Here is a 21,281-nt window from a genome sequence, read left to right as displayed (position 1 = left end):
TTCCAGGAGTATGGGAATGTACTTTGCGTGTAAAACATAGATTTTAACAAAATATTCACACACCCATTCCAAAATAAAAAAATTTCTGAAAGATTATCAAATAAAAAATTGTGTCCATTTCACATCTAAATAAGGAGGGTAAAATACAGTCTAAATGAAGTGTTTATAAACTTGTATTTTGATGTATATTTAAGTAACAATAAGTGCCTGAAATGTTACAAATAGTTTTTCTAGTGCCACATTGGCTGTTTATAGAAGAAGGGATCTAAACATTGATAAATATGATTGGAAGATGTACCCGGCACAGCACAATCTTAATATAGCAGATTGCTTTGACTATAAAGTACTGTTTATTTTTCTGTATATGCTCATGACATAAAATGTTAAAAGGGAAAAAACTAGTGAAAAATGAGTGAATGAAATTGTAGGTTGCTTATTATGAATGGACTATATCTCAAAATTCCTTAATGTGCAAGACGGCAGGCATGTAACACTTACCTCTCAAGGACAATAACAAGGTCATGTGTTTTTAAATATATTAGCAATTAAAAGCAATATATAAGCCAATAGAGTAAGAAACAGCCACAGATTTAGAAACTAACATCTGCTCATAACCAAAGTTTATATTTGCAAGTTTATAAATGAATACTAATAATTTTAAAATTTGCTTTCTTCTTATGATCTGTTTTATTTTAAAACAATTACTGTGAACACTATAGGTCTAGTTATCTGATGACTCTCAGACTCTTCAGAATAACTGTATAAATTCTACCTTACATTCCTTATTCCTAATTAAATTATAAACCCAGGATGTCAGCATCACAGTAGCTTAAAAGCACCAAGACTCATCTAGAGCAGAGCAAGAGATAAAAGAGCTGGAATAATAAAGGTATTATGTACTCATTAAATATCCAGGTCAGAAAGTTCCTAAGGATGTACGGTATTCAAACGTGGATTAAACAAAGGTTTAGATCTGATGAAATTTAGCAGACACAGGTAGACATATAACAGGACTACGTTCGCACTCAAGCAGGCCTTCTCAAGCTTTGCTGTGAATCAGAACAGCTTGGAAATCTTATGAAAAATGCAGACGCCTGGACCCTACCCCAGAACCAGAATGTCTTTCAAATATGTGTCACAGCGGATCCTTGATTGTGAATTGTAAGCTGTTGTTTCTTTAGTATGAATCACTTAAAAGCGCAGCTAAATACGACAGAAAAAAACAAAAATCAATTGAAATAGAGATGTTCAGAAAACACAGTGTGACCAGAGCGTAAGACTCCAAATTACTTACACTCTTAACTTTGAGAAAAAAAAGAAACTGTTTCCCAAAAAAATTGTTGAATCAAATCATTGAAAATTATTGAAATCATTGCCTGTCACCCATGCTATGTGCTCAGAATTCAACAGTGAACCCCCTTCCCCACGTTGAGACAGGGAATAAACAGGTAAACAAAGTAACAGTACAATTCACACTAAGTGCCGGAAAGGAAACAAGGGTGTGCTCCTCGAGAATAACAGGGTGCGTTAGTTGGAATACCCAAGGAGGTTTCCTCTGGAAAACTGGCATTTAAAGTGTGATCTAAAGGATGACAAGACATTGCCAGGCAAGGGGACAGGATGAGAGGACAACAGCTCGGGAAGATGCCCCGAGGTAGTGAAGAGCTTGTGTTTGAAGTACCTAAAGGATTTCTGTGTGGCTGTAGTGCAGCTAGCCAGGGGGAGGGCAGAGTTAGGTGAAGCTGTGCGGAGAAACTTCAGGTCATGTGGATCCTGGTGAGACACAGAAAGAGGTTTCAATTTTATCCTAAATACAGTTTTAATCTCTTGAAAGTTCTAAGCAGCGGATCTGACTAAGTAGGTGATGGGCTATGCGATCATTCAAATTGAGCTTGTAACTGATTTTCCCTTCACTTAAAACAGCATGGCCTTTTTTAGCTTTTATATCTGACCAGAAATTAAGTACTATATGTATTGTTACTTGGCCAGGAAAGTGATGTGATAACAGATCACTATCATTATGTTTGCTTCCTTAGTCTGCAGTTCCGATTATCACCACCTAGATAAGTGATTACAAAGTTTTGCAAAATTTTTCTGATCTACAAATGAAGAAATATTTATCTTATAGATGTCTTGAAAGATTAATCAGTGAGGGTGATGGTGTGTGCGTCTGCATGGGAAATCCACTGTAGAGTCTAACACATGGTAGGTGCTTTTATTGTTAATAATAATGCACAATTGCTTGTTAAGGGTCCACCCGCTCCTCCCCCCACCAGTAGGACAGAATTGCCTAAAATTTACTGATGGACAGTTACCAAAAATAGCAAGCATAATGTTTTAGACTCTTGGAATACAGCAGTTAAATAAACAATAAGTTTTGCTTATTTGTGAATAACACCAAACACTCATGATATACAGCAGTTGTAAGTTTGATGTGAAAAGGATCTGAATCATGCTATTAGCTGCACTGTGGAAAAGTCATTAAAAGAGAGAGTGGATCTTTGGCTTTGTAAGTTCATGAGTATGATCAACTATCACAATTATTCAGCTACAGTATCTGCTTAACTGTTAGTTGGAAAAAATGAGTAAAATGCTACAGGTGACAGAAACTAAAAAGATAAGAGGTGATACCTAACATCATAAAGCTTCCAGGCCTGTGGGTGTTACTAGATGTTACTCATTGGTAACAGAAAGTTAAATAGTAGTTTCAGTTGTTGCCAGTGATTATTAATTCTACTGACCAGATAATTATAATAACAGCAAGTTAACTCATTAACTAAGTTATTAAACACAAGATTAGGACAAAAAACAGAAGTCTTTTTTCCCCTGGGCTCTGTAAAGGAACTTGTGGTAGCAGAATATGACCTCCCGAAAATGCCCAAGTCCTAATCCCTGGAGTCTACGAATAGGTTAGGGTTACAAAGGAAAGAGGAATTAATGCTCCAGACGCCATTAAGGTTGTGGATCGCTTGACCTTGAGACAGGGAGACATCTATTACTTTGGCGGGACTAGTGTAATCACAGCATCCTTAAACTTAAAAGAGGGAGGCAGAAGAGGAGAGTCGAAGGGAGAGCTGACTACTGAAGAATGGGCTGAGCCTTTTGGGAAACTTCAGAGATGACTATTGCTGGCTTTGTGGACGAAAGAAGGAGACTTTGACTGAAGAAATGTGGTTGCCTTTCTAGAAAAGGCAAGAAAATGGGTTCTCCCCAAGAACCTGCAGAAAGGAACACAGCCTTGCTTACTTCTTGACTGTAGCCCACTGCAATCCCCATGTCAGACTTCTGATTTACAGAATTGTAAAGTGATAATTTGTATTGTTTAAGCCTCTAAATTTGTGATCACTTATTATACCAGCAATAGAAAACTAATAGAGAAGTAGAGTTTAGTCCTTAGGCTGGCATTTTTCAAATTATTGTGTACTGAATTTTATTTTAGAATCATTTGGAGAACTTGTCCAAAAGGAAGATTTCTTAGCCTCACCCCATTCCCATGGAATCAGAAATTCTCCTGATAAAACCCAGAGATTTTAGCACCTAATACTTTTGAAGAGATGAGTTTGGGAACCAAGGCTCCAATTTCTTAACTTTCCTTCTGTCACAGTCTCCTCTGAGAAAACCATGAAGATTATGGACCCCTTTTCTCCCCAGTAAATGTACACACCCCTAGATTATGCACACTGCCTAGATTATGGTCTAATCTGTTTGCTTCCCTTAAAGGGCGTTATTGGAAAACCTGAACTAGTGTAGTCACTGCCCGTAATGGTTGTTTTTCTAACCATTCTGTATAAGAAGGTAGAGTATAGATACTCAACGTGTTAACTAACAGTGTGTATTACGTCTTATTTAAATAGAGAAACATTTAAAATCAAAATATTAAGAAACTTATAAATACCTTCCTTGATAACCTTTAAGTACTTTCAGCTATTATTTAGACTAACTCTAGTTGTCTTTCAGGCCCAAGAAAAATATCGTAAACTGTGGAAGATTGGGCTCCCAGGGAAGTGGAGTCTAAGATAGAAACTGGAGAATCGGAAGTTTATTAGGGAACTACTCTAAGAAATAACACTTGTGCAACAAGGGGAGGGGACAAGGGTCCGCGGAGAGGGAGCTGTGCTGCAAACCTCAACAGAGGACTGCCCAGAGCTCTGGAAGCACTGTCCCAAGTTAGGGCCGGTGGAAGGAGGGGTTATATAATCCTGCATAGACTTTGGTCCATGGCTCTCTTCAGCTGAGGGAATTTGGGTGGCACAAGACAGAATGCACTGGAAATTTTCCTTACGTTTATGGCGTCAAAGGTGGTTGTTTTGATTTTCAGGGTAATTTGACATGAAAAGTCTTATAAAAGTCATTTCTAGTCAATATCTCATCTTTATTTTTTTAATTTTTAAAATTATTTTATTTTTATTATTGGGGGCATCTTTCTTTTTTAAAACAACTTTTTATCTAGGGGAAAACATACTACACTTGATGTCAGAAAACCAGGTTTGGATCCTTACTTTGCTACCTACATAGCCATGTGAACTCAGAATCAATTTCATAAGTGATGTCTGTCGTTTTTACCTTCCCAGTATTTTTTCTCCTTTATTCAAATAACAAAACCTCAATTTTCCTTTAAGAAACACACCTGGACCCATCTCTGTGTTCTACACGTGCACAACCTTCTATATTCATTACTGGATGGTCATGTGTCCCAGGACAGTGAAATGTGAGCTCTCCATATCTTTGGCGGAAGTAATTAGTTCACAGATAGTCACAGGATTCAAACAAAGATTGACATTTGATATATGGATAATGAAAAAGAAATGGTCATTCTTTTGTGTCACAAGTTGTAATGATGCAGTTTTGGAATTGAGAGAGACAGTGTGTCTAGTGAGAAGCTGAGAATGCAGCCGACGAGTGAAGTGAAACAAAGGCAAGGCAGCTATTTCTTAGACTTCCCAACTACATGAGTCAATCGAAAAAACATTTTTTCTTTTTTTTGCTTACCTAGTATGAAATGAGCTTCTGTCACTCACAAGAGAAAGGGCATTGACTAAAACATAGTCTTTTGATAAACATCTGGTAGTTTGGTAATGAAGGTGAAGGTACAGTTCCTGTTCTTGAAGTACATCCAGTTTAGTGGAGGGAATAACAATTTAAACAAGTAATTGTTTTAATGTGATTAATGCCAATGAAAGAAATGTAACAAAGGAATGGAAGCTTAGGAAAAGTAACAGCTAATCACACTTTATCAATGCAAAAAGAAAATTATATCACCTAATTACTGGGTTATTCTAATAAAAGGAAATAAGGGGTGTGAAATATTAAAGCAGTTTGTAAACTGCAAATTTCTATGCAATGTGCATTTTCATTATCAAGACTTTATTAACCCAGTCAAATGTCCCACTTGTTCTTAATTTTCTTCTGCTCTCTTTTTCTATGGAAAAATGGAAAACAAACAAACAAAAATCACAATAAGGACTAAAAGTTGATCTAGGTACTACCTTTATAAATTGATATTCTAGCAACCATCAATTTTTGTGATATCTGATTTGTGTTACCTAGTTAGACCAACTTCCTGCAACTGCTCCTCAAGAGGTAATGGCTGATTGAAACACAATGCTTCGTTTTATTAAATTGTGTAGGATAATGACTTTATTATGATCACTAATGTAAGACTAAATTTAATATCTCTACTGAAAATGGCTTATAATGTAAATAGATTAAGGTAGAAAAATCCTAGGCGATATTAGGATCTGTTTACCATTTCTAAACAGACCCCCAAACCAGACATGTGATATTTTACTGTTCATCCTAAATCAGTAGTCAGCATCTAAATAGGTCTCTTTTGGAATCCTGTTTCTGTTTACTATGTGCCTACAGGAGCAAAACAATCCCTGCCCTCCATGAGCTTGTGATCTACACACCTGGTGATGACATAGACCCTATTACAGATAGAAGAATCTTACAATACTACTCATTTTCCAAACTGTCATTGCAACTTAAATTCAGTGGCATTCTCTGGAATACATCAAACAGTAATTCTCAGTCTGGTCATTGTATTCCAATGACACTTTTGAAATGTTGAATTTGGTAGGAAAAAAGATTTGTCACTGAGGCTTTGTAGGTCTGATTATTTTTTTCCCTCTACTCGTCTCTCTCCCTCATTTGAGTAGATTAGGCACATTTAATCATTTTTGATCACTTAATGCATTGAAAACCTCACTTAGCAGGAGACCTCAGTACTTCATTCAGTCAATCTTGGTGTTTCTGAAATTATGACAGAATGCTAAGCTTTAAATTAATATTTAGAATCTTGTGAATTATTTTTAGATAAAAAGAAATACATCACACTTCTGGACGCATGAGATACATCATTAAGTTGAATGGACTTTCCCAACATATGAAAGGCAAAGCATAATCTACAATTGCCTTGTTTCCTCAGGGGAAAAAAGGCTTTTAACCATGGAGTGATTTAAAAATTTTTGTGCAGAAGAACCCTTACTTCTAAAGGGATTTGAGTCATTAATTATTTCCTTGTCATTTGTGATGTATTTAGAAAATAATGACAATACCGTGCTGTATGAGATTTTAAGGTGACACAGTCCAGCAATAGGGATCCACTGAGATTTTCTATTTGATAAGAACTTGTGGTTTTAACATTAGATCGTAATGTTACATCATGAAAGTCATTTTTACAGTAACGCTAATCAATATTTTTAGAACATTTTACTGATGAACAAATCCAAAATAGTAGAATATATCATTTTTACCTACTGACATAATGTATACTAATGAAAACAAAATAGTTCAATAAGATGCTGGGATTAATTGTATGCTTCCTGATGTACATTAAAGTGAATGAGAGAACTGAAAGCTGGAAAGTAGCCAAATGAGTAATAAATCTCTTTAAGACTGTCTAGAGAGACAGTTAATAATATTATAATATTATAGTCATCAGACATTTGAAAACATCCTCAGGGTAATTATAAACATTTGCAATAAATTAAGAGGAATGTGTCCATTTTATTAAACCTACATCAAGTCTGCAGGGAATAAATACTGTGATTCCTAGGAATGCATTCATGCTGATGTCCATCCAGCGTTCATTTCAAAGAGTTCTACCATATGACAATTTAATTGTAAGGAAAGGGTGATGTACTGAAGGGTAGTGCGTAAGTACCTCAGGTCACTCAACTATGTACTGACTCTTAATTTGGCATCATTAAATCAGTGCTGGCAGAATGCAATGGAGTCCGTATATAATCCACGCGTTAATCCTTAAATTTGAACTTCTTTCTTTGTTTTCATGCATACGGATGTCAAAAAGTAAATATTTCTGTATATAAAGAGAAATATATTTTCATTTAGTCTTTTCCATGCTAAGATATTCTATCAAAACCTGTTATGTATGTTTAGGTCTCTGATTTTCAGAAATACCTAGTTTAACAAATTATAGTTGATATTTACATATGGCCAAAAGTCTTATTGTAAAATAGAAAAGACTACTGTGAAATCTTAAGAAAAATGTCAGAAAAGCTAAGAACATAAAATAAGTCTAAATTGACCAAAGCAAACAAAAACAAACACATTGAACTAACGAAGAGTATATTTTAAAAGCAGTTTTAAATGGTGAATTATAAAGACAAATATTTATAATTTTAAACATCTAAATCATAATTTAATAATATTACATTTTAAAAATTAATAAGATTAAGATAATCTAATCCATTTTTTTTTTCTTATAAGCAAAGTTTGTTTCGAGCTGACAGGGAAAGCACGTGTCCACGTATACCTACACTTCACCCAGAGGGTCATCATGGAACTCAGGCTGGTGACTGAGAGCCCACCATGCCCCCGAACAAATTATTTGGTTCCAGAATAAGCACAGGACCCAAAGAGAGCCTAAGATTTTATATGTGGATAAATAGCCATATGTATGATATTGATGTATGGACAAAGAAGGGAAAGGGCCTTTTTCTACTTGTAATAACCTGTAAGAATGTGCTTGAAGTCACCAATGCCATCTGTCTAGCTTGAGAATGAAGCAAATACATGAACTGAAGTAGAGATGAGGCTATGGTAAGAGGGTCTATTTGACGACTTTCAATTAGTTCATGTCTCTATGTCATTACTGTTACAAGCTGCTTAGATTCCTATCATCACATTACCCCTCCAGGCTCCATAACTGGACCCATAGAATAAATCTACAAATAGGTTCATTCCAATATTAAGCTGTGGAACCAATATTTGTTTAGGCAAAGGAAATTAAATAACACAAATAGCTCTTTAGATGAAATGCACATCAACTTTACTGCTTATGTCACTCTTGTAAATCAGTTCTATTCAGCCCACCCATCCCTGAAATTCAACTTTTCTTTCAATATTCTCAGACTAGAAATCTCCCGTTAAAGCAATCTATATGTTTTTATTCCATTTTAAAGTTCACCCACTTCTATAACTTTCTGGCTTCTGTATATTGTCAGTTCCAAGACTCCTTGATTCTGGAATCTAGTTGCTGGCTGTTACATACAACTAATTCCTTGCCCAGACCTCTCTGATAGTGAGCCTGCCTGGGCTACTATCAGCTGTTTCTAATGAGCCTTCCTGGATATGGTATTCCACCTACTTGACCAAACTTCCTCTCAGAGACTTGGTTGAAAGCATAAACAGCAGGCTAAGCAAATTGAGGACGATGCGAAACTGGAAGGGTAGGGCAATATAATGAGTAATAATGATAAGGATTTAACATAAAATTTTTAAAAGGCATAAATTATGAGAAAACACTATAAGATACAAGTGGTTTTTGTTTTGCTAAAAAGAGGTAAAGGTCTCACCTCTCTAAGGCAATAAGATAGCATAAGACATACTGTGTAACCAATAAATGTGTCAGATTGTGTACAGAAATATTGAAAAAGTAAAATAGATAGGGATAAAGGCATTTAGAAAGGTGGATTATCTAAGAAGCATACATTATCAGGTTGAAAATGGTAAATTCTTAGGCAGTAGAAGACTGAGTTCATGGGATGTAATCATTTCTTTACTTATTGATAAATAGTTACAAGCAAAAGCATTACTTATTTTATATTATTCTAGAAATGGATCATTTTGTCCAATATATTTTAAGTTTCATATAGAGAAGAGCTTTCTGCCAATTAGAAATGTCCAGTATCCTTATATGAGACAGGCTCCTTCAGAGTACAGTGAGTTCTGTCTTGCTTGGAGGATTCTGTCAGGGGAAACAATGCTACCAATGAAAGATGTTGAAGGAGATACCTGCTGAAATCTCTTGTTTCCAAATGCCTTATCTAGGAACAAAGCTGGCCTTATCAGAAACACCAGGGGGTGTTAAAATATGTATGTTGCTAGGGCCTACCTTGCAAAAATTCTGATTCCAGGGGTCTACGATGGAGCTGAGGTATGATGATGATTAAAAAGCTCTTCTAGTAATTCTGATCTACTACCAAATTTGGGTTCTAGGTGTCCGCTACACTCAATTCTAACCTTTTGTCTATGACTCAATGATCATTAAGTGATCATGATTCAATTATGATATTTAGTTTACAATTCTGATAGGCAAATTGATTTTTTCCTTTCTCTTTACTTCTTTTTACTTTTCAGATATCTAATAGGTTGTTCTGTCTTCTAAATTTTTATTGAGATATACTTTACCTACAATAAAATAAAGAGACCTTACATGTGTAGTTTAAAGAACATTTATTGTGTTCCACTATAACTACCACTCAAAATGAGACACTGAACGTTTCTGTTACCACAGAAGTTTCTCGTGTCCTTTTCCAGACAGTTCACTCCTGGTCCAGAGATGCAACCACTCTCTGATTTGGATCACCAAGATTAGTTTTGTATGTTACTGGACTGATATAAAAGGAATAATACAGCATGTACTTCTTTTCTTTCAGGCTTATTTCACTCAAAATTTTGTTGTTGAATATTTCAGTGGTTCATTTCTTCTTATTGCTTAATAGTATTCCATTGTGGTGACATGCCGCAATTCCTTGAACCATTTTCAAAATGATGGGCATTTGTGTTGTTTCCAGTTTTGGAAATAATGAATGACGCCAATACTAGCATTCTTACATAAGATTTTGTGAGGATATACATTCTCATTTGTCTTGACAAATACCTGGGAGTGAAATGAGTAAGTCATGTGGTAGATGCATACGTAAATTTCTAACGAACTGCCCAAGAGCTTTCCGTAGCGGTTTTACATTTTCACATCCAGCCATAAAGTAGGAGAGTTTCAGTTTGCCACATTCTGGCCTACGCGTAGTATTGGACTTTCGCCAGTCTAGTGGGTACCGATGAACACCTCATTGCTTGTTTTTGTTTTGTTTTTGCCACACCACTCCGCTTGCAGGATCTCAGTTTCCTGACCAGGGATTGAAGCCAGGCCATGGCAGCGAAAGCCTGAAATCCGAACAACTAGGCCGCCAGGGAACTCCCCAGTATCTAGTTTTAATTTGCATACACCTGTGGACTATGTTCAGCACTTCTTCTTGAGTTTATTGGCCATTGATATATCTTCTTATATGAACTGTCTGCACAAACTTTTTGCGTACTTTCAACTGTGTACTTTTATTGGTGTCTTGTTGCTTTGCTGGAGTTTTGTTTAATTCTCTGAGCTGTTTATATAGCCTATGTATTTACATAAGTTTTTCAGATATATGTATTGGAATTTATTCCCCAGGTTGTAGTTTGCCTATTTATTTTCTTAATGGTGTCTTTTATGAGCAGAAAATTTTAATTAATACAAGGCTCACGCTGCTTGCTGCGCTCTGAGTATTAAAGATCTCTCTCTCTCATTCAGGAGCGTAGTGTTTTCTGCCAGCATCTATGAAATTGAGGCAGTCTAACTCTCCAGCTTGCAAGTAGGGTAAAATCTCAGACCCTTCACAGTTCTTGAGAGTATCATACTACAACCCCCAGCTGTAAGCAATACTAGGGAATATAGTTTTTCAATTGGAAGTATTGCTCTCTCAATTTAAAAGGGAGAACATATATTGCATAGTCAAGCTATTTCTGCTGAGGGGTCAGCCTGCTTTGAGCCAGTGACTGCCCCGTTTCGACGTTTCCAACGATAACCAAACCATCCGAATTGACATACAGTATTTTTCTTTGAATGATGTTAACATGTTGAAGATCTGCAGGCTTAAAGTCAGACATTATCGCTCTTTAATAAAAATGATTCTATACATGTCATTTGTAAACTTTTAAAAAATTTTCAGTGTCAGAAATTACTCTTATGCTTGTTTCTATTGTATCAAAATAGTCCAGCTGTTGAGAGCAGGGATTAGTGTTTGAATTCAGGCTTCTTGGACTTACTTTTGAGTCACCTGACCTCTTACTGCTTTAGCTTTTTTCATTTGTGGTATCATCATGGCCACCACCAGCATCATCACCATCATCTACCTTACAGAGCTGCTGTGAGGATTAAATGAGATGACACACGTAAAACATTTAGAACAGAGCTTGGATACAATACATGTTCTCTGTAAGATTATCCCTTGCTATATTCTTGGGTGATAGCTCACTGCAGCCTCTTTATACTCATTATACATGGTTAGGAGTATAGATAGGCTCTGGTCAGACTTTAAATCTCAGTTTTGATGCTTCTTAGCTAAGTTTTGTGAACCAGTTACCCATCAATTGTTTCTGTTTTCCCATTTGTAAAATTGTAAATATTATCTACCTCACATAGCTGTTGAAAAAATTCAGTGATGCAATGTAAAATATTCTACTGCTTGAATAAAAATGCTCAGAGATACTATTTTTAGAATATTTTTATTGCTGCAAGACTTGCTCACACCGTCTGTTGGAACGGCCGTCTCGCACACACTGGAAGTTAGGTAGGATTCTGAGAGGCAATAATCAAGATCAAAGTCCACCCGTGAAGCCTTCTTTGATCACTGCTGCCTAAATTAAACACTTTCTTCATTGCACAACACTAGCACTCAGTTTGCATCATTCATGACACAACACACTATTTTCTCTATTAAGAGAGTCTAATATAAATATTTCTCTTTTGTTAATTGTAAGCTTCTTAGAAGTAAAGCCTACATTCTGTAAAACTTTTAATCTCATGTTTTGTATTTGCACTAAGCAAGTGAGCTATGAACGTTTCCTGAATGACATATTTTTAAAAGTTCAACGCTTCCTCTTTTCAAGCCTTTTAAAAAATGCCTTGAATCAATCCATTCAAATAAAGTTTCTTTTTTTTTTCCCTTTCTATCCATTTACTTAGAATCAAAGACTTGAATGTTCTTTGTTAAGGAATTTAAAGTAGACTTTTACACTGTGCCCTTAATTATAATTAACTGCTTTGGAATTAAGTGTTTCTCTAATAAACTGGATAAGAAGCCTAATCTTTTTCTTTAAGTATATTTTTCTAAGCAAAATACATCTTCAATAACATTTGGCTCCAGCAGGCTGCCTGGTTCCATCCATGGATGATGCTTAATCCATTCCTTAATGAAAGTAATTCCTGAGAACCAAGATAAAAGTCAAGTATAATTCCGATGTTTGAACTTAAAATGAGGACATTGATGAATGGATATGTAAATACATGTAGCCCTCTTCAAGGCACAAGGTATTTGGATAGCTTGATGTTTATTTTGGACTCTAGCCCAGTTCTTTACTAGCAAGATTTATTGTAAGTATCAAAGGAAAACTTTCTTTCATTGAACAAGAGTATTACTGGAAATAATTTTAAAAGTACAAGCAGGGTACTTTTTCATGAATTATTAAATTAAATAATAAATTAAAGTCAAGTTTATCATCAGAGTAAAGGAAAATATTTTTCATTATTCCTAAAACAAACACTGCTTCTAGCAGAGGATACAAACACTGTGATTATAGCATCTTATTTACTCAAAGGAAAACAAAGAAAAGAGAATGAGGAATTTCAAATGTATGTAAATGAGTGTGTGACTATGAATTTACTGTACATTAAAAAACATTTACTTCATCAGTAATTAAAATTTCTTCTCTTACAAGAATTTCCTAACTGTAATCCATGTAGGACTTGGAAACAAGCTAACAAGGAATTTTCTTTCCTCATGGACATTTATAATCGAAGAGTAAAGTTCTCATTTTAATGTTGTTAAAACATCTTCATCAAAAGTTACTTTCTGTGCTTTATTTTACAAGACTATCTTGATAGGACTAACTAAAAAGTGTTTTCTCCATTTAAAGAAAGATTTAGTGTTTAAAAATTCAGTATTTCAAATTATGTTGAGCAGAAGTCATAAGAATACCATTTATGGTTATAAAAACCATAGATAATCTGACTAGAAAAAATTGGCAAAGGCATACTCAGTATGTTGATTCCAGAGCTAGAGTTTACTACATTCACTAAACAATCCTATCAGTGACTATCAGATTTGTGTTCCATCTTTACTTTTACTGATGAGCCAATTATTTTTATTTCCTTTTTGTTTATTTTATTCATTTCAGTCTCTTGGTCTTTGTTCTGTGACCCCTAAGTAATATGAATTAAGCAACAAAATAAGGATTTCCGTCCTGCGGACAAAGGACTGTGCTTTTAGAGAGTGCCACAGACTTTTGTCTGCAGCCTACCCATCAAGTTGAATGGAACTCAGCCTCCAAAACCCCATGTGACCTTTGCATATTTAGGGCTAAAGTAACTGCCACTTGCTCTCCCTCCCTGGGAGTCCACAGGAGCTCTTATTTGCTGCTTCCCAGATTTATGCCAACCTGTTTGTGCTCGGTTCTATTGATGCCACTTTCTGGCCCACTCTCGTGTAACTGTTCTCTAATATAGTTCAAAATGCTGACTAGATTAGGACAAGAGAACTCATTTTTAAATAGTTATTTATTTGCAAGAAAAGTAAGTTGCACTGTAGAGTGTAAATCTTCTGAACTTTTTAAAATAAAAATGTAAAAACGAGGCCCATCCATACCGAATAGAAATTTTTCTCTAAGGCTCCTTCTTAAGGCAAATCTCTAAGGAAACATGTTTCAAAATATATGTTCTTTATCAGAATCTTGTTTATTTCCTCTCATTTGAACATATAAATCTCTACTCCATTTCCTCTCTTCCTAATGACTAAAAAAAGAGAAACTATATTTGAAAATCTCTGGGATCAGTCAGCTAGAAAGCAGGTAGATTAATTCAGGAAAAAATACTTATACAAAAATAATATTATTTTTGCTTAGTTTTCTTAATGTAACTCAAGTAAAAATATTGAGAGAAAGTGTCTTCTCAAAGTATGGCAAATTTAGGTAAAACGCTTTGTGTTTTACTTTAGAAAGTTAAATAAGTATTTTTATACTACTCAGTATTTGTGTGAGATTTCATTTTGTAGACAATATGCCAGGATTTTTAAAAAGTGATATAATTTCAGTGACCTTCAAAGAGTTAGGTACTAAGTAGATACTAAAGTCTACACGAGGGTATAAGCAAGACACTTCAGATTTTTTTTTGAACCAAAAAATAGAAATGGGCAAATTTGTAAGTGTTCCAGAACCTGTCTAAAATGATCTTGTCTTATTAAATAGAGATATAAATCTTTTTGAGAGGAGAAAGACAGTATTGTTTTTATGACTTCCCATTATTTGAAAGATTGAGATATGCACAAAAGATTGAACTTGAGGTGTTAACAAAGTTTTCTGTTGCTGCCGCTAGATTTGTAAGAAGAACGTGACGGGACATGAAAACGACAAATAATAATAAGTAAGCTCCTTAAATTTTTCAAGATTTTAACGAAGTTACCTGTCATGCAAATAACAGCTTACAAAATCCATACCAGCAACAAACACTCACCATATTCACTATCATAGAATATAATTAACTTTTGCCAGGCATATTCTGTGACCACTCTCAGGATAACGTCATTTAAGTAGACAGGCGGCCTAACAGAGAGAGTGTAGTCGTCATTCCTGCTGCTCCGGGTGACTCCACAGCCACTCCTTGGGGTCCCAGCTGTTGAGCGCTGAATGAAGAGGTGGGGGATGTGCATGGCATCTGCCAAAGACTGGAGGGACCCAGCTGATGGGCAGCCAATGGAGCTGACCAGGGCCAAGATGCCTTGATTCATGAGTTCGCAGGCTGCAAGAAAGCACAGTGATATTCACATGTCAATAGGTTTCATATATTTTCTCTCTTTGAGGAACAGTGAATAAAGCTTACACAGCTATTCTACAACTATGGAAACATTTCTTTTAAAGGAACGTTCCACATGAGGAGATCCTCCCATTACAAAGTGCTGTTGGAATCGACATCAAGAATTCTATCCTAATTAGCTATTTGACCTCGTGCAAATTTCTCAGCTTCGTTTGGTCTCAGTTTCATCACCTGTAAAGAGGGTAAAATAGCACGAATCTTTCAGGATTATTGTGTGGATGAGAGAGAATTCAGTGTCTGTTACTTGTCTCTCGAGTGATAGGCATCCAATTAGAGTGATAGCTATACTTTTATAATTTTCAATGTATAATTCAGGGAAAAGGTAATTCTTTACTGAGTATATAATACAAAGTTTTAAGAAAAGAGATAATATGCAAACTGGTAAATAAAAGAAGGGGGAGATGAAGAGTCTGAGGAAGGAATTTCTAGCCACAGAAAACAGAGCCATTCTGGTATCTAAAACTTTGATGACTCTTGTCTCTCCTATTAAACAGGAGAAATGAAAATGTTTTTGTTCTTTCCCTTGTTTATCAGAAAACTCATGGGACTTCTCTGGCAGTCCAGTGGCTAAGACTTCGCCTTCCAGTGCAGGGGGTGTGGGTTCAAACCCTGGTCGGGGAGTTAAGATCCCACATGCCTCGCAACCAAAAACCAAAACATAAAACAGAAGCAATATTGTAACAAATTCAGTATAAAGACTTTTAAAATGGTCCACATCAGAAAAAAAAAAATCTTAAAGAAAAAAGAAAACTCATGGTGAAATCAAAAGGGAAAACTCATGGTGTACATTTCAGAAACTATCTCATTCTGTTTTCCAACTGAACAATTTCTAATTTCTACTATACGGTTTACGATCTCTGTTTTAATTTCATTTTAACTACTCTGTGTATGCATATACTCTTACTTCAAAACCTATTTAAAACTAGAAAAAATATAAATTATAAGTAAACATAAAGACACCGCATATATAGAAAAAAAGAGTGTAGAAGTGATATCTCAGAATGCCAATCTTTGAAGTCAAGAGTTTAGAAATATAATCAAAAGTAAATTTAGAAACAATCAAGGCAAAATTAATTCCATTTGAGAAGATAAGACAACATAATTGTTCCAGTATTCATTCTAGAGTTGATGCATTCTAAATATAATATTTTCAGGATTCAAACTTTATTATACATTGTACTTAATTCTTGAAAAAATTGAAAGTTAGACGGTAAGTACCTCCATGTAATAAATTGGCCAGTTAATGAAAGCTGACAAAATGAAAGTTTAGAAGTACTATACTAGTGACACACATATAAATATCAAATAAATTTATTACGATTAATGTTAAGCCAACCAACACATACAAAATAATAATTACTAGAGACATAATTTTCAAGCATGAGTGAGGTAATATGATTTCAAATAATTGTGAAAGATAGCATCAGGGATCAATGCTTCTTAGACCATAACAGATTGCAGGTGAAGTTTCAGTAAAAATCACACATAGAACCTATTCATGTTCATGAATTCAACATTTATAGGAAGCAATACAGATTTGTAGTTATACTTTCAATGAATTTATGCAAAAACACTGGTCAAAAGTTTGTTTCACTACAGAGGTAAAAAAGACTATTGCTTTTTTATATAAGCAAGTAGAAATTCACTTTTTAAAAAAGATTTTGCTCAAAAAGTTGGCTCATTTAGCATTTAACATCAAAATAAGAAAAGTGCCTTAAGGTATACACAGCTGAACTCAATCTTTAGATCACAATAATTTAAAGTGATCAAATGAATGTAATATTTTATATAAATTTACCACAAAAGTTATAAAGTTATAAATAGAGAGGTTTGATATGAAAAAATCAGTTTCAGTATTATATTCTGTCACATATAACAATACATGAAAATTATCTATTTTAATCTTCAGATTTAGAAAGATAAACTCTGAAGAGTCATATATTAATCATTCTTTAACAGACAAATTTGCTTTAGTATATAATTTGTGATTCCCTCCTATCAACTATGTTACTTCTATTAACCTGTTAGTGAGAACACAAATTAAGCAAATACTAAAAACAATTATATAAGCAAAATGTGTTATTTTAAGATTATTTGCTATTTGGTATTATCTATCCTGCTACACATACTAGCAAGAATAACTGAATTTTCCCTATAAAATCAAAGTAACAATCATCAAATTTGCAATCAGAAAACCATATAATATTAGATCTGAAAGGTAATTTTGAGGTCATGTAGTCCAGAATGGAAAATCAGCTTTAACTGCAATGCCAACCGTGACTGTCAGTATGTTCACATCCTAGAACACTGTTTGGAGAAGGATCTGGAGACTCAAAGAGTAGCAAAATCATCGTGTTAGATTTCTCATAGGAAGAGACTGGGAGAGTAGTAGCCTGCAAGTCACAGACATGCATCCCTCTTAAAATGCCCCCAACCTTCAATGGTTTACAGTTGTTAAGAACACACACACACCACGCTTCCAAAACAAAAAAAAAAAAAAGAAGAAGAAGAAGACGCGAGTCTCTAACTCATTGTTCAATAGCCTTTTCACCATAGTAAGCAAGGGATATTTACAAACTTAAATTTTTACACGGCAAAGAAAAGATAGAATTGTCCATCGGGGAAACCTCAATGGAGATAGCCTATCCTCATGTTTGTAAAAAGCAGTAGTCCAATATATATAGAAAAAAAAAAAGAGCTCACACATCTAAAACCGATTGGTACTTGTTGACAGTTGGACACATTAAGAATAGGTCTGCAAGGCAACCTGTCAGAGCTATATATAATGCCCATTTTGTCCATTTTACCAATATAAAATGTTGGTTGAAGCAGAGAAGATAACAAATTGATTTCCTCTGGTATTGACCCTTCCTAGGGCCCTATATAAAAGTTAGTATAAAAAGAGAGACTCATGACAGCAGAAGACAGATTTGAGAAAATAAAGGGCTATACCAAGAACAGAAGCAAAGCTTAGTGAAGCAGTCTATCTTCTACTATAAGAATTCCATGTCTTGACTGTTGGAGGACTGCAATATTTAGAGTTTTAGTTACAATGCACACGTTAATTCATTACATACAGGGTGAAAACTGAATTTGAAATATCAGCATGTTTATGTGTGTATCCACCACTGTCTTATTATAAGAATCCAAGTCAAGGATTTCTCAATGGCATGCTGCTTTCCCACTGATTACTTCAAGCCCTGTGATTTACTTAAATTATGCATGCATGTACTCACATACCTCCGAACACATAGAGGATATTGAACAGCTTGCTGATTTTGTGACTCCAGCTGTCTGAAACTGTAACACTATCAAAGATGTTTGTAGCCTGCATTAATTGCTGAAAGCATACCTTTTTTTCTTTTCTTTCCTCCTTCCCTCCTTCCTTCTCTCCCTCCCTCTCTCCCTTCCTTCTTTCTTTCTTATTTTCCTTCTTTCTGTTCTTCTTTTTTTTTGCTTTCTTTTTTTCTTTCTTCTTTCTTTCTTTCTAATAGCAACTGCAATTAGCAACACTTTCACCCTTTTTGGTCATTTGGCAATTATGGAAATGAAGTTCTCTGTCTAAATACATAAATTTAAGTTAAATGATGTTCATGTACACTACTTTTTCATTTCTGAAGCTAATCAGTTTTATTTTTTTATTAAGTAAAATAAGATTAAAATAAAATCTATTAAGGGTTTTGAAACTGATATGTTATTCAATATTCAATGAGAACTCAGTAAATAATTTTGGATAGCACCATCTTTCTTGAATACACTTATCCCCTGTGATATTTCTTCTGATTTATTTATATTGAGCAATTTGTCCTGATATAACATCTTCTAATGATTTTAAGTCACACCAGGACTTTTGCACATTCAATTCATAGACTTATTCTTCAACACTTAATTATCAGCTTTCAACAATGGGCCAGGAACTTCTTTGGAGACTAGATAATATATGTGGCAGGTTCTATCCTCAAAGAGCTCCCAATCTACTTATTATATTGTTTCCAAAATCTCCCTTGCAACAGAATTCAAAGTAGAGATTTAACACAGATGACTGACTTCACTCCTAGAGGTTCTACTGGTAGTCATGTATTTGCATTAGGATATGTTACCTGAGTAGTTCTGATGTGTAACCCTTTCTGGAACACATAAGTCTGGTGGATTGTAACTGCAGTGCTCTTTGAGGTGACTGTTGCAGAACATCTAATATTCGTTGACTTTCCTTTACTTTTTCCCAATAATATTGTTGACAATATAACCATAACTGGAGAGCAGAACATCTAATATTCGTTGACTTTCCTTTACTTTTTCCCAATAATATTGTTGACAATATAACCATAACTGGAGAGCAGAACTTCCCTATTTTTCTAATTTTCTTAGTTTGTGAGTGGGGATGAGGTATAGGAAAAGAGGATACACAGAGTTAATAAGAATAAAAGTATCTCAAAAAGTGACCCTTATCTTCTTTCTATTTACAATGATAAACTAAGAAGATTTCATTCTTTCATGTTTCTCTGACTCAGACATAACATATAATATTTACACATTTCAACAAAAAGAATAAAATACCTAGGAATAAACCTACCTAAGGAAGCAAAACACCTGTATGCAGAAAACTATAAGATACTGATGAAAGAAATCAAAGATGACACAAACACATGGAGAGATATACCATGTTCTTGGATTGGAAGGATCAATATTGTGAAAATGACTGTACTACCCAAGGCAATCTACAGATTCAATGCAAACCCTATCAAATTACCAATGGCATTCTTCACAGAACTGGAACCAAAAATCTTAAAATTTGTATGGAGACACAAGACTCCAAACAGCAAAGCAATCTTGAGAAAGAAAAATGGATTTGGGATTAAGGCATTACCTCTATACTTGCAGCTCCAAATATGTAGATTATATATAAAATATTTGGCCAAGGATGAGAAAATCTACTGAGAAGCAACAATGAAATATTAAGTATAATTCCAGTCAAGCCCTAGAGTGGTATTGCCAACAATGATGTGATAAAAATGATAAAAAAAATATTGACTAAATATTACTTTATCTATGTATATATGTTTGGAACTTACAAAATGTTTTTATATTCATTTTACCATTTTTATCGACATGATTATATTGAATAAATTCCTATTCTCATTTATTGAACACTAAATTGAGTCTTATTCTTACGTTTTCAGTAAGTAGTGGAGACAAGGCTGGAACCTGGATTTTATGATATTAATATGTACTTTACAACCTTTCAATTATGTATTTCCATAGCCTCCTATTTTATAAAAATTCAGATTAGTCCCCTCTCCTTTTAATGTTACTTTGGTAATTATGCAATGAACACACATATTTATGTACATATACATCTATACATTGCATATGTCAAATGTATACACTATACCAGGCAAGTGTCAGGTACTCAGGATGAAAGGGTCAAAAACAGGTAAGTGTATAATGGGAGAGACATAAGATGTTCACATGAATGTATAATGATGTGGTAAGTAGCGGTTAGGTCAAAAGGAGTCATTAGTCTATAATAGCTCAAAAGCATTTTTCCTAGACTATGAGTTGGAAATATGAAGAATAAGTAGTGAAAAGGAGTTACCTTGATGAAAAGGGGTGAAGAAGATATTTCCAACTAGAAGAAATATAATGTGGTAGATGCCTTCTACCACAGAAAGATGCTGTGGTAGAAAGACCATGTATTACCTAAGAGGCAGAAAGAAGCAGCAGGTAGCTAGAGTACAGAGACCACGATGGAGAGTAGCATAAGATGAGGATGGAAGGATAGGCCACAAATGTGACCTTTGAACGGGTTTGTCTTTTTGTCATTAATTTGAAGGAAAGCGTCACATATTTTCAGTATCAGCCCTTTATCTGTTATTTATATGTTAAAATATCTCTCTTTACTCTTCCTTTATTTTAAATTTATGTACAGTTTAGAAGATTTAAGATGATTATACAATCAAATTGGTCAATCTTTGACTTTGGGGAATATCTTGCTTAATATCACGTGTAGAAAGGCCTTCTTCCCACAGCCTGTGGACTTATAAAATGATACATTTATCTGAAACAACATCTTCACCCTATGACTGATCACCAGCTGACGGAAGTTAGGACTCCCAGAAAGATAGCTATAGGACTT

The 21,281-nt window shown here is 34.7% G+C and overlaps 1 protein-coding gene across 3 annotated transcripts in view; it reads right to left on the bottom strand.

The window, feature by feature from the left end:
- Positions 1 to 21,281, bottom strand: part of GRID2 (glutamate ionotropic receptor delta type subunit 2) — a 1,382,159-nt gene that overhangs the window by 649,607 nt on the left and 711,271 nt on the right. For all 3 annotated transcript variants that reach the window (XM_067035515.1, XM_067035516.1, XM_059066448.2), the window contains exon 3: positions 14,786 to 15,070. In XM_067035515.1, the coding sequence (XP_066891616.1) occupies positions 14,786 to 15,070 (285 nt within the window). The remainder of the gene's footprint in view (positions 1 to 14,785; positions 15,071 to 21,281) is intronic.

The sequence above is a fragment of the Kogia breviceps genome, chromosome 6 (assembly GCF_026419965.1).
Source record: "Kogia breviceps isolate mKogBre1 chromosome 6, mKogBre1 haplotype 1, whole genome shotgun sequence".
Classification (NCBI taxonomy): Eukaryota; Metazoa; Chordata; class Mammalia; order Artiodactyla; family Physeteridae; genus Kogia; species Kogia breviceps.
Note: the sequence above shows the minus strand (reverse complement) of the source record. Positions and strands in the feature narration are given on the sequence as shown.